This window comes from Drosophila elegans, unplaced genomic scaffold, assembly GCF_018152505.1.
Source record: "Drosophila elegans isolate 14027-0461.03 unplaced genomic scaffold, ASM1815250v1 contig_149, whole genome shotgun sequence".
NCBI lineage: Eukaryota > Metazoa > Arthropoda > Insecta > Diptera > Drosophilidae > Drosophila > Drosophila elegans.
In genome coordinates, this window is record NW_024545513.1 from 7434023 (window position 1) to 7447200 (window position 13178).

The 13178-nt window shown below is 37.8% G+C and overlaps 1 protein-coding gene across 1 annotated transcript; it reads right to left on the reverse strand.

Moving 5' to 3' along the window:
- Window positions 1–3750: 3750 nt before the first annotated feature.
- Window positions 3751–4458, reverse strand: LOC108142310 (dendritic arbor reduction protein 1). Its single transcript, XM_017266062.2, has one exon. The coding sequence runs from the start codon at window positions 4320–4322 to the stop codon at window positions 3846–3848; it is 477 nt and encodes a 158-aa protein (XP_017121551.1). The 5' UTR covers window positions 4323–4458; the 3' UTR covers window positions 3751–3845.
- Between the last annotated feature and the right edge of the window lie 8720 nt (window positions 4459–13178).

Here is a 13178-nt window from a genome sequence, read left to right on the forward strand (position 1 = left end):
ATTAAATGTAAAAATGAAAATCTCAAACTGTAACTGTATTCAGTTATTGACCACAAGGTTGGTCCGAGCATTCTTATTGTTAATTTTGTTTCAGTGTCGGAGAAGAGGCAAATGCTGAAAAGGACACGCCAAATGCAAATTCCGACCAAAACTAAGTAAGGACACAGGACAAAAAGTGGGCGGATTCGAGGGGGAGTGGCAGCACAGAGCACAGCGCACAGCGCACATCGCACATCGCACAGAGCGCACAACTCAGTCAGACGTTTGAATTAAATAAATGAAATACATAAATAAAAACAGATGAGCTGTTGCCGTCGCTGCCGCAAAACTTGGCCAAAAAGGAAACGACCAAAATAAACATTGGTGGATTGGTAGCCAGGGCGGGGTAACAAGGCGGCGGGGATGACCCGCCTCCAGGGTTCGATTAAGTGTTACCCTGCAGGAATCACGCAGCCGAAACGACCTCTGACCCCGGTCTCTATCTGTTTGACCAGTCCCATTCGGAAGGTCAGCCCAGCCGTTGGCAGAGGGAAATGTTGGGACAGGCGGGAAAAACGGAAAATTAATAAGGCTTTCTTACTTAATTATGTACCTTACTTTTCCGGCTAACTTCACTTTGAGCTCTTTTTTTGGTTTGGATTTATTTTATAGTCAATTACATTGTTGTTATGTCCTTCTTTATGTCTAATTTATTATTCCTTGTCTTAAATAATTTGATTAATTTTTAGAAAATGAAAGTTCAAGATAAATGATTTAACAATATTAGTTTTATTTTATAAATCTTATTAAATATAAATATTGGCGAGCCCAATCTACCCCAGATTATTGCCAAATTGTGTCTAAAAACACTTGAAATAACCAAAAATGAAAACGAGAGCGAATGAAGAACCAGTTGGAAAGGAGGTAATGCTACCCCAGCAATTAATCAGTGAAATTGCAGGCGGAATATTATAAGAAATGGGACGCCAGTCGGGACGAAAGCCTTAAGAAGTCAGACCACAAATACAGTGAACGTTTTTGTTCTCATCTGCATTTATTTCTTTCGGAAAAGTGTCAGGACTTCGGTACAATTAAACCAGTAAAAGCGTACAATACCGCTTAAAGCCATATTCATGAAACCATTGTTTAAGATATTTATTTTCAAAATGCCACGCCTCCGCAGTTTTTAAAATATGTCACGATGGTTTTTATTTTTATTTAATTTATGGGCTTAACTGACAACCGTTTTCCATCTAAATGCATTTCAGCCTCTAACATTTATCGCGAATAAACAAAAAACGTTTCGCAATACCGAATATCAAAAGCCAAAAGCAATCGAATTGGAAGCGATAATGAAAACGCAGCAATTGTAGCGGTATTTGTTTACATATATATATTTTTTTTTCTTTGTACAGAGAAAACGCTTTGAACGAACTAATGATATTTTCAATAGTGGAGGATTAGAATTGTGTGTATCGTAGGTTATAGGTTAAATAATATTTGCAAGATTAATATTTTTGATAAGAAAGTAATAATGAAACAGAAAGATACATAAAATTTAAATACAGAAAGCTTATAGGTATTTTAAATTATATATAACTAATTTACATACATACAAACAAAACATATTACAAAATTCTTGTGTATAAACATCTAACAATTGCAATAACCGAAATCAAAATATTTTAATTTTATAAGATTAGAGGAGGATAATATAAAATATTTTTACCCTTGGCATCGTTGTTCTTTCACGTGCTATTTCACTGTACTTGTATCATGTTTAGTTTATATGCGACTGGCTGTAACTCCTGTCTGATATCTGCATTCGTGTGGTCGTAAATCGTTTTTGCTCGTTGGAGCCACCTCCTCTCCGCTCAACGCCTGGAATTTATGATACGAAATACGAAATACAAAATTCGAAATACAAAAATCTCTTCCATCTGCCTGAAACCCCTCTCCCCTTACAATGCCACGCCCCGCCTTCGCCTTACTTGCCGCCATATTTGTCAGTTGCAAAATGGCTGCTAGATGGCAAGTCTAACGCTTTTTACGGCTGTCACTTTCTGTTTTGCCGTTACTTTTCAACACATTTTTGACAAAGTCAGCAGAACGACGGACAATGGAGATTGGGGAAAGGAGGAGAAAGGCGGGGAAAGCGGAGAAAGGCGGCGTAAGGCAGAGAAAGGGCGGTGGAATTTCCCTGAAGCTTTCTATACATGTTTGTGTATGTGTTTCAAGTTGAACGCCTTTTGCGTTTGGCCATTTCCTTTCGGCTCGCCGCTTTTCCCATTTCCATTTACATTTTCCAGCCAAATGGCTGAAAACTCGACTGGAATTGTTGTTAAATACTTTGGGGCTTAATTGCTGCGAAACACAAAAAGGTAAAGCCGTATTAGATACCCATTAAAAAATAGATATAATTTTCAAGACCATTTTGTTTTGGCAAGTTTAATCTTGTATTTTTCTAGTATATGCAGAAAGCCCATGTTTTAAGAATGAAATAAATATTGATAATAGTAATAACCTATAATAAAATCGTGTGATAATACAATAAAGTGTCATATTTTGCACAATAAGCACAAGGCAATTATCAATTTGAAACACATTTTTTTAGATTTCCAAACATTCATTTAAAGGTTGAATTTTTTTAAAAGAACTAAGAAAATTGTAATAGCTGAACGTGCTAATGCATCTTATTATTATTACCGAAATGGACTGAATATTAAAACATTTTAATATTTATTATTTTTTCTTGTCAAATAAAAAAAAATATATTCGCTCTTGTGTGTTCTTAATTTTGTTAATTTAAGAATTATTTGTAAACGCAAGATGCTTAATCTAGTGATACCCCTCAAGATTCGGCTGATCCAGGGTATGATAAAGACGAAATTGAATAGCGAACATTAATCAAGTTTTACTTGGCCCGAAAATGCTGAAACGGCTGCTCGCCAGCAATTTGCTCGCCCGGAGACCTGCTCTTCGATCCGTAAAGGAAACAAACCGCTTGCCACGCCTCCCCCCCTTCCTCGTACCGCCCACGGGCAGAGGGCAGTCAGTCAGGTAAAAGGCAGGACAGCACGGTCTGAACAAATGTTTGTGGCCAGGCCATTAAGTGCTGCAGTGCAGCCGGAGATGCTAGAGATGCAGGAGATGCAGGGATCTAAAGGCGCTGGACAACTGTTTAATTATAGCAAAATATTTGCGCTGGCAAATCAATTAAGGCCGAGCAATGACAGGCCGCAGGCTGCAGTCCGTAAATGGGAATTGCAGAAATATGAGATGGCCAAGGCAAGCCATCGAATCGAATCGAAATCAATTAAATCGAAATGAAACACAGGGAGCAAGTGCAACGATTGTTTTATGACATTCGCTATACTAAATTGTAATATGTTACGATACATTTTCGAATTCGAAACAATGAAACAATAACATTACAATGGAATAACCAATTCCACATTGGCTAAAATCAGTTAGGTTTATTTATTAGATTCAATTTGAACTTACCTTTGGTTAAACTTCTACTGACTCCCCAAATAATTATTATTCTTTGGTTTCGTATGTTTACATTTAAGTTCCATAACATAACAATGGGCTAGTAATTTATAAATAATTTTAAGTTTTAAATTATAATTGAGTTTCTATACTAAATTTAGTTGGCATTCCGTTATTATATTTTTTTTATTTTATTTATATTATTTAAGAATAATTTTATACCTCAAGGAACCCGTGTTTCCATTTCATTTGTCTGCTTAAATTAAAACCCATATATGATCACTTTTCAAGAAAACATTTTAATAGTTCCAATGACCAAACGCACAAAAAATCGATGAGAATATGCCAAGAAGTTGTGGATTGAGATGTGATCGCTACCAGAAATGGCCCTTGGCCCCGGCTGCATAGCTAGCTCCATAGCTAGCGCCATCAGTGGCAGGTCGTGCTCCTCCGCCGTAGCCCTGGTCCATGTCCATTTCCATGCCGTTGTAGGCCCGGAACGCCTCTCCGTCGTCCAAACAGGGCTCCCGGAACTGCGGGATGTAGTTGGGCAGGGGACAACTCATGTGGCGAAAGTCGCCCATGCCCATGTCCATGCCCATCCGCAGGTAGCAACTCGCGTTCTGATGCGACTGAGATTGAGGATGGGGATGGGGATGACCATGATGATGAGGATGAGGATGAGCATGAGGTTGCGGATGCGGATGACCATGATGATAAAGGGGCTGGGAAGGCGGGTGAAGAGTCCGCTGGTATCCGGAGGTATTCGGGTTCAGCATATCCCCCATCTGGGGATAGACGGGTGAGGTCACCGGCTGACCATCCCAAAAGGAGAGCGTATTCCACACCATTGCGTATTGCGAATTGCGAATTGCGTCGATTTCAATTTGAATTACGAAATTTGAAATGTTTTTCAAGAAATAATTTACTTGGAATTTGGTACTGCCTAACGAACCGAATGGTATCGAGAATGGATTTCAACTGACTATAAGTAGAACTCACAGAGTCAAACAAAATTATGATATGAACTTATACACGGAGGCCACTTCGATTCAAATACTTTTTACTTTTAATACTTTCATCAAGAGGGCACAGATGTTCTGGTTATCACTGGAAAATATTTTAATTCGAGTTTTAAAGTTTCCCTTCTTAGAGAAAAAGATTCAACTAAAAAGGGCATTTAATATGATCTTACTAAAATTTTGAGTGAAACGTTAATAATAGACATTGAAATAAGATTACAGAAATCTCTTTTAAAAAAATATCAAAAGTTTAGGGGTTTTATTTTTTAGTTTTGAATTAATAATTCAACTTTAATACTGTCTGTAGCTTATTTTGAAGACTCACCTATTTTAACTATGCTTTAATTTATTTCTTTGGGCGCATCAAAAACGGCAGATACTATTTCTGTGACACCAAAGCATAATAATAATAAATACGAAGAAAACGAGTGAAAAAATACCATGTTTATCCCGTTTTCTTTTACCCCCTGAACGGCTAATTTGTGTCCGGTCATAAAGAGATTCGCATTAAAATTCGCGAGAGGCGACGCAACATTTTATGATGGATGCATTTCCTTTATGGCCGGCAACTTGAAACAAAACGATTAAGCTCAGTATCGGGCCATTAGGCAAAATGGCGTTGTAAAGGGCCGCCGAATGGCAGACCCCTTTCCATCCCATCCCATCCAATCCAATCCAATCCCATCCAAACCATGTTCCTGACCCAGTTTCACAGCCAGTCGCAGTCCCAACTGCCAGCCACATCCTTGGCCATTTTCGAGGTGGACTCCAACTCCAACTCCAACTCCAAATCCCACTCCGAATCCGAATCCGCCCAGGGGAGCAATCCGCTGGCAGGCCAAACTTTTCTAGTGTCAGCTCCGGTCCAGGCCGCAGGCCACAAACAAACACATGTCTAATGAAGCGCACTCCGAATGCCGAATGCGAATGCGAATGCCCCAATTTCCCACCCCATTTCCCGGCACAGTGGGTAGCTTAAAATACCCATACATACCTCAATGGAAAAACAATTAAGAACTTGATTTGCTTTATTTTTTTGGCTACTGACATGGGCATCAATATATTAACAGACTATTTTCAAAACGGTTTACAGTTTTGTCAAAAAAAGGATTTGAATACGTTTCAACTTTTTGATTAACGAATTCAGGTCCTAAAATTGAAATCGCTTCTTGTGTGCATACTAATAGTGTGTACACTAGTAAAATAGAAATAAGAATATAAAATGTTATTAGTATTATTATCCGCACAAGACGTTATCGTGTTGCAGGATAATGGATAACCCATTAAGCCTGTCCTCAGCGGTAAGTGCATTATCAATTGGAGTCATCTAATATTGGCCTTGGTTTCATACACAGTCAATCGTCAGGAATTGACGTCTGGCGACCAAAGTATAAATACTGAAATGGTGTACTTTAAAAGATTCAAAGCTACAGGGAAATTTATACAAAATATTTGATAAATGTAATGGTATAAAACTTGTCAGCCCTATAATAGTATCATTTTGATGAGCGCAATTGAGCTTCAATTTTGCTGCAAAGTGAATCAAATGTTCGCATCGCCCATAATTTTCACACTTGACGCCTTTTTTAGTTACACATGCATATACTATAGGCGGTGGAAGGCCCCCTTTATGGCTATATGACTATATCTGTTGCAGCAATTTGCGGACCACTGTCGACCACTTTTTCCCCCCTTTTCTAGTTTTTTTTTTTAGGTTGGGGGGGGGGGGAGGAAGCGCCGTCCATGTCCTGGGCCTGTCATCATGGCAGCCATTGTAGTTGCAGCCGGAATCGTTGTTGTTGCTGGCAAGTTGGCAATACCCACTAATTTATGCGTATTCAAGTTTAAATTGCAAATGCGTGCTACGTGAGGGCCAGTTCCTGGGGTCAACTAAAAGAGGGGTTGCACAAAAAAAAACGAACTATTAGGTTTACAACAATTAAAAAAAAACATTATTATGGATAAATTTAATTGGTTACATTCGGTCTTTATCAGGTACGAATGTAACCAATTAACAGTAATATTTGTTTAAATAAAATACTTTAAGACATAGGTAGATTTTTTCTTCAAATACAATTATACTTGTGTTAAGTAATGATTTTCAAAATATTATTTAACTTAATAACTTTTTTATTTCAAAAACATAAATTTTCAAATGCTGGTAAAACTAAAAAAAAATTTTAAATGCATATTTTAAGTAAATATGGCTTAATTCACTGCCACTTGTAAATCTTATTTCATAAGAAAATGTATAATAATCTTGGCAAAATTATAACATTTTAAAATCACTATTAACTTTGTTAGCAAACAACCAAAATGTTTAGGATACATATTTAGTTCCCAGGTTTTTTTCTATGTGTGCTTCCCTGAAGGTTGTAGCCACCTTAAAACGTTGACGTTGACCAAATTGGGCATTTTGTTCGATGGTCAGTGGACGGGTTGAGTAGCAGGTGGGTGGGTGGCTGAGTGGGTGGTTGGGTGGTACAGCTGATGATGTGGTGTATTCTGCAATCACGCACTCACATGCGTTCACTGACACTGAAGGCAGGGCCAAAATGCATTCCATGTTTATTGTATTGCATTTTGCTGTTCTCGCTGTCGCCTTGGGCACACTGAAAAAATAAGTTAGTCTTCTTAGCATAATTATTTTCGGGGCTTAAAAAAAATATCACAAATTATAAATTAAAGTTGGTACGAAATAAGTAACATTTTAGTCACCATATTACATTTCTGTAATTTTTTCCTCTAAGATAACAACATTATTTTCTGTGTATTGTTAGCATGAATGCACCCTGCCCCTTTCGTGCACTTTTGCCCACCCACTTTCCTTCCCACAGTTTTCCACCATTTAAATGCAAATGCATTGGACATGTCGCTGGATATCTCGCAGTGTTTCTGCTCTTTGTTCTGTCATATGTCCGCCCTTTGTTTTCTGTGTTGGTTTTTTTTATTTTCGTGGCCACATGCCCCTTCAGTGTTTTACTGCCACTTCACTTGGCGAAACTTTTCGGTTTTTTTCGTTAAGATACTAGTAAAGAAGAAGTACCTTTGAATAATCTAAATTAATATATATTAAATTCAAGGTCTAGTTTTAGAAACTACATTTTTATTTTATATAAAACTATAAAACACATTTATCAGAAAAATACAACTCGATATGTGCAAATTATTTGTATTGTCTCCATGAATTTTACATGCCATATTGAATTTTACATACTTTGGAAGAGAAAGCCTTGCCTTTTTTTCAGTGCCTTTGTGGATATTTTCTCTGTTTTCCTTTGCTGCTACTTTATTCTCAGCCCCCCTTTTCCCCTTTCGCCCTTTTTGGCCGTAATTACATAGCCTAATTGTTGCTGCTGCCATTGTTTCTGTTGATGTTGGTGTTGCTACTGGCAGTGTCCGTTACTAACAATAAGTACCGCCTTTCGGCCGGCATCGAAATGAGCCGAGTTAAGCACATGAACTGCAATTTGCCAATGTTGCATGTGGCTTAACTCCACAACGCCCTCACTGCGTTTTAATTGATGCCAGATTTTCACTTGCCAAACATGATGTCTACGTTATTGTTGTGAGCCGCTTACTTAATTTTCTATTTAATTCAATTACAGAGTATTGTGGTATTTCTAAAAGCAAATTATGGTTTTTGTAATTTAACTATTTATGCCAGCGCCACTTTGAGGACTTGGTAAAATTTACTTAGCATTTATTTAATTTGGAATCATTTTAATTTACAAATTCGTGTTGGCACAATTTCCAAGCAATCTTATTTTCGGCTTAACCAAAGGCATTAGCCCAGAGCAACAAACAGTTTTATAATTTATATGATAAAATAATTCCGAATTTCCAGAAAATGAGATAGACAATAAATTTTGTATCAGGCTGATTTGCCCCCAATTGCCGCCCTCATTCGTTTTTCTACGGCCTCGAAAATTGTTTTCCTTCCCATCCAGAATAAATAGCAGAAACTGTCAAACCGCTGTCGCTGCTGTAAAATGTTAAACATGAAATCCAAAACAAGCCCACAGCAACAAGGATGTGGGACAACAACCACGCCGGTATGACATATGAGTGCTGCTGTCAAACGTCGTCGGTGCTGGAAGATTTATGTGCCTCTAGCCTCTAGTTCGGTATTGGGGTGTTGGGTGAACCAGCCACGTGTCCTGGGGCCCAATCATAAAATATATAACAAAAACAAACAAAAAAAACAGAAGGCAAATAAAAAAAGGGAAAAAGGGAAAAATGGGAAAAAGGGAAGCCGAAGGATAATTGGATCGGTTCCGTTTTGCCGATTCGCCAGAAAATCGCTAATGAAAACTCCGAAGGGGCGAAAGTGTTAAGATTGCACCGAGCAAGAAAACTTGTGTGTGTTCCGCCTGACTTTGTTTCCCTCGTCCTGTTATTGCTGCTGCCATCTTGCGACACATGTTGCTGTGTGTGTGATTGATGCGATATATCCTTTGACAGGCTCGCACCCAAATCCATATCCCCCACCGCCATCGCCATCGCCCAAAAGGACAGACGCTTCATCAATGCGACAATGTTCTGACAGTTGCTTCGACAGTCGCAAGTGCAAGACAAACAAGCTGCACATCTCGAACAACTGCGTCACCTTCCTGCCCCGCCCACTTTTCCGGCTTTCCCCCCACACACTTTTCACCGCACGCATGAGAAACATATGCAAATGCAGGCTACCGTGGTGACCAAGTCGTTGGGACTTCCAACTTCTAATGCACTTGGAAAGCATTTATGCACTCTTTTCCTTACTTTAAAAATAGTTATTATTTATATTAAACATTTCATATACCTCTTGAACTTTAAGGAATTTAAAATTTAAATTTAAAATTACTGATATTTAATACCTTACTTTACAAAATAGTAATTAACTCAATTTCGTTCATGAATGTTGGTCCTCGAAAATATGTTTTCCACCTTTATAGACCTATACTACTTAAAATGCTAAGTCAATTTGTTGGGTGGTATTATAATCTTAACGAAAATTAATACTAACTTTTCAAAACTTGATTTCCACAAAATACGTGCCATGCTTGGAATTTTAAATTAAAATTTATTTATACCTCATTCAATTTTGTTATTTTCTAGTATAAATTATTTTTTGATCAACTCAACGTTTTAGCCATTTAAAATAATACATTAAATATAATTATTTTTCAGATAAATATCCGTTATCTAAAAGAAAATTTTTCGCATGACCGATGGAAATTAAGCCACTGTGCACGCATCGAAGGAGCGAGAATCTGGCCGGGATGTGGGCAATCATGTGCCCTGTCAATATGCCAAGAGCCAAATGCAGCTGGGAAAATAAAAACCCCAACTGGGGTGCCATTCCCCAGAGACCAACCAAACCAGAGCAGCTCTGTCAGTAATAATTATCGACTAGCCTCTTCTCTCGACCAAAAGTCATATTTCAGCCATCTGCAATCTCAAATTTTTCGCAGCCAATTTCAAAAATTGAATGTTCAAGCGGGCCCGTTTCGGTGAGCATAAATTTGCGGCCCCACCGACAATCAAAACAGGCTCTAAGCCAGTACCTGCTGTTGGCTTTGATTAATAGCCAGGCCCATAAATCCGGTGGATAGAGGGATAGAGGGGCGTGGCGGAACGGAGCGGCACGGAGCTGGGGCTCAGGTAAGTAACTTGCATAAGTTAGGCCGTGTGCCAACGGTCAACGGGTCGGCTACTTGTTATGGCCGCACGCTAATGAGAGGAAAGTGCTGTGGCGCGGTGGAAAATCTGGGGGAGGCTAATTCGGATGCCGATTCTCAGGCTGTCCGGCAATGGAAACATCGTTCCTAGGGACAGGATGTCTGTCATGTCAGTGGATCGGCGGCGCCTGTCATTTTTCAGACTTTGCCCACCGAGCGGAAAAAAAACAAATGACACTAATAAGTTGAGCGTGGCCCAAAAAAACTCGCGCGAAGTGGAAACGCGGGGTACACTCAGAATGGCGGCCTACACACCGACTTTCAAGTCTTAATTACTTTAGATTTCTCACAACATTTGAAACTTCATAAAAAAGCATTTCATGGATTAAAATCAAAAAAACAATGGTATTAATTAATTTATCCTGAATAACAACATGGGAAATTCTCACATTGACAGCTAAAAATGCTCATATTTAAAAAAAAAAAATCTGGGCATCTACATTAACTTAAATTATTGAGCAAAACAAATCTGAAATTTATTTTACATATTTCAACTTCCTGATTTTCTAAGCTTAAAGAAATAAAGAAGAACTTAAAAATAAAACTACTTTTAACAACCTCGATTTTAATTGTACATTTCTCAATTTCAAAATAACTTATACATAATAGCACAGAAATGTCCCTTTTATCCCAAATTGTGATGTTTCGGTTTTTCCGAGTTTGGCAGCAAAATATTTTCCAATTACCCAAGAAATATCCCCATTCATGCGCTCGATAAAAGGCAATTAAAAATGACTTATGCCATTGTTTTGGCTTCTGCCCGTCGAACGCTCAAAGTTTTATGGGGTCAGACGTCGGCCACGCCCCCTGACCGCCTCTCAACATGTGTGTGCAATGGGCAAAGTTTTGTTTTCGAAACTTCTTGCTCAAAATGAAATTTAACCAAATGCAAAATGAATACAAAATTTGCTGGGAGAATGGAAAAAAAATCTGATGACAAATGCTTGATTAGCTGTGATTGCGAAAGGTTAAAAAAACGAACAATTTGAACAATTGAATATTAAATAAAATCCTTTTCGATATCAAATTAAGTCTAATAACATATCGACGTTACGGGCATTAATTCTCTCTGGAAATTAAATCGCGACACAAGTTAAATAGTCAACTCGCTGAAAGGAATTTTATTAAATATATATACATTTTTTTACAAAAAAAAAAGGGGAAATGGGAAATGAAATTGTTGCAGCAGGGCAGGGCAGGTGCCATAGTTGGACCATAAATAGTCCACATAGCCATAAAAAGCCAACGGCATCGGCATGAGAAATGCATTGCACAGTGGGGCGAAGAGGGCGTCCTGCCATAAACATTTGCATTTGATGGCCCTTAAAGGGAGCAGGAAGTGGAAAAGAGTTTACATTAAATAAAATAATATTCGCAATCAAGCGGAGTCGAGGACTCGCCATAAATTTGTAGCCACGAACAGGGCAAGTAGCAGGGATAATGCATCCGCAGAGGGGCACACTTGCGGCCGGGAGACTGATAGAAGGCTCTTTATTTAAATATTTTTATTAGCAATCATTACTTTGAAAACATATAGAAAACATATAGCTTTGGTTCACTGCACTTGCACTATGTGAATTGAACTTATTTGTCTTAAATGTTTTCAAAATCCAATATTTTCTAAATTCTCAAAATTTTTTTTTTCTATTTCATAAATAAAATATTGATATATAACATTTCACTTTGTTTTAAAGCGAGTATTATAAATCTGGTACTAAACTGTTACCTTGGCTTGTCATATAAAATTATTTTTTCAATTTATGGGTGCTATTATTTTGACTGCAGTCGTTTGTCAAACGACAGCTGTGCAAAATGGCAGTAAAACGAAACATACAAATTTAAGACAGCCAAATGAATGGTATTCTATAGCCAATCGAAGAATGATAGTTGTGAATATTTAATTTAGAAACAATTGGGATATTAAAGTATGCTTAGCCAAAATATCTAATATCTTATAATTTTGATTTGGGTCCAAATGTTTAATATTTAATATATATTTCAATTCCTACTAAAGTTTTCTAAAATTGCCTTAATGAAAATCCATACAAATTTGGTTGGAATTTGGTTAAGAGATATTAATTTGATGTTATGTTTTGTGAAAGTTTTAAGTTTTGGGCTATTTAAAAAAAATATATCTAGGGGACTTGCGGCGGAAATATACATTTTCTACATTCGAGGACAATTTTTATTGACAGTTTTCCTTTTTAAGATCACTTCCGTATGAAATATATACTTTTGAAAGCAATCCTTATTGACAGTTTTCCAGCGGATTTTTTTTTTATAATTTTCTTTTGCTTTTGGACAGCACATGACAGGCATCGCCATCCGGATTACAGCATTGAATCCTCGCTTTTTTTCCGCCCCCATCAATCGCTGGCACCAACTGAGAATGTTAATTAGCAGTTGACCGAGCATTTGGTAATGCCACCACCCAGCCCAGTCAACCCCCAATCACCACCCCACCCCCCGCGATGGCAGTCAATTAGCCGACATCAATAGACACGCCCCCAGGACAGGAGGCCGCCCACTTTGGCCGCCCAGGATCGTTCGCCTGCTGTTGCGTGCATTAAATGCGCATTAATTGCGCATAATTAAATTTTCTACAATTTTATTATGCACTTTACATGGCAAATGCTCAACATTAAAACCAGATTAAAGTGGCAGAATTAATGGCATACTGATAGTTTTATTTCTATTTTATTTCGGCATCTTCGCCATGCTGGAAAATCAGCCTTTTAATTAATAATTTGTAACAATAAAACGACATTTTTCTTTTCGCTTTTTCTCGACCATAATTTTCCGTCGTTCTCTGCCATTTAACTGAAATCGTGCAGTTGCGCTGTCATTGTTGTCAATATCATTATTATTATAGCTTTTGTTGGCCGCTGTTGCTCTTGCTTTTCATGTTTGCCAGTTAAATTTCTGAATGAATAGTTAATTTCGTTTTAATGTGGCTTAAATG

What these genes read in the sequence shown, in the direction of transcription:
- LOC108142310 (XM_017266062.2), bottom strand. Translation starts at nt 4,322, where the DNA reads ATGGTGTGGAATACGCTCTCCTTTTGGGATGGTCAGCCGGTGACCTCA.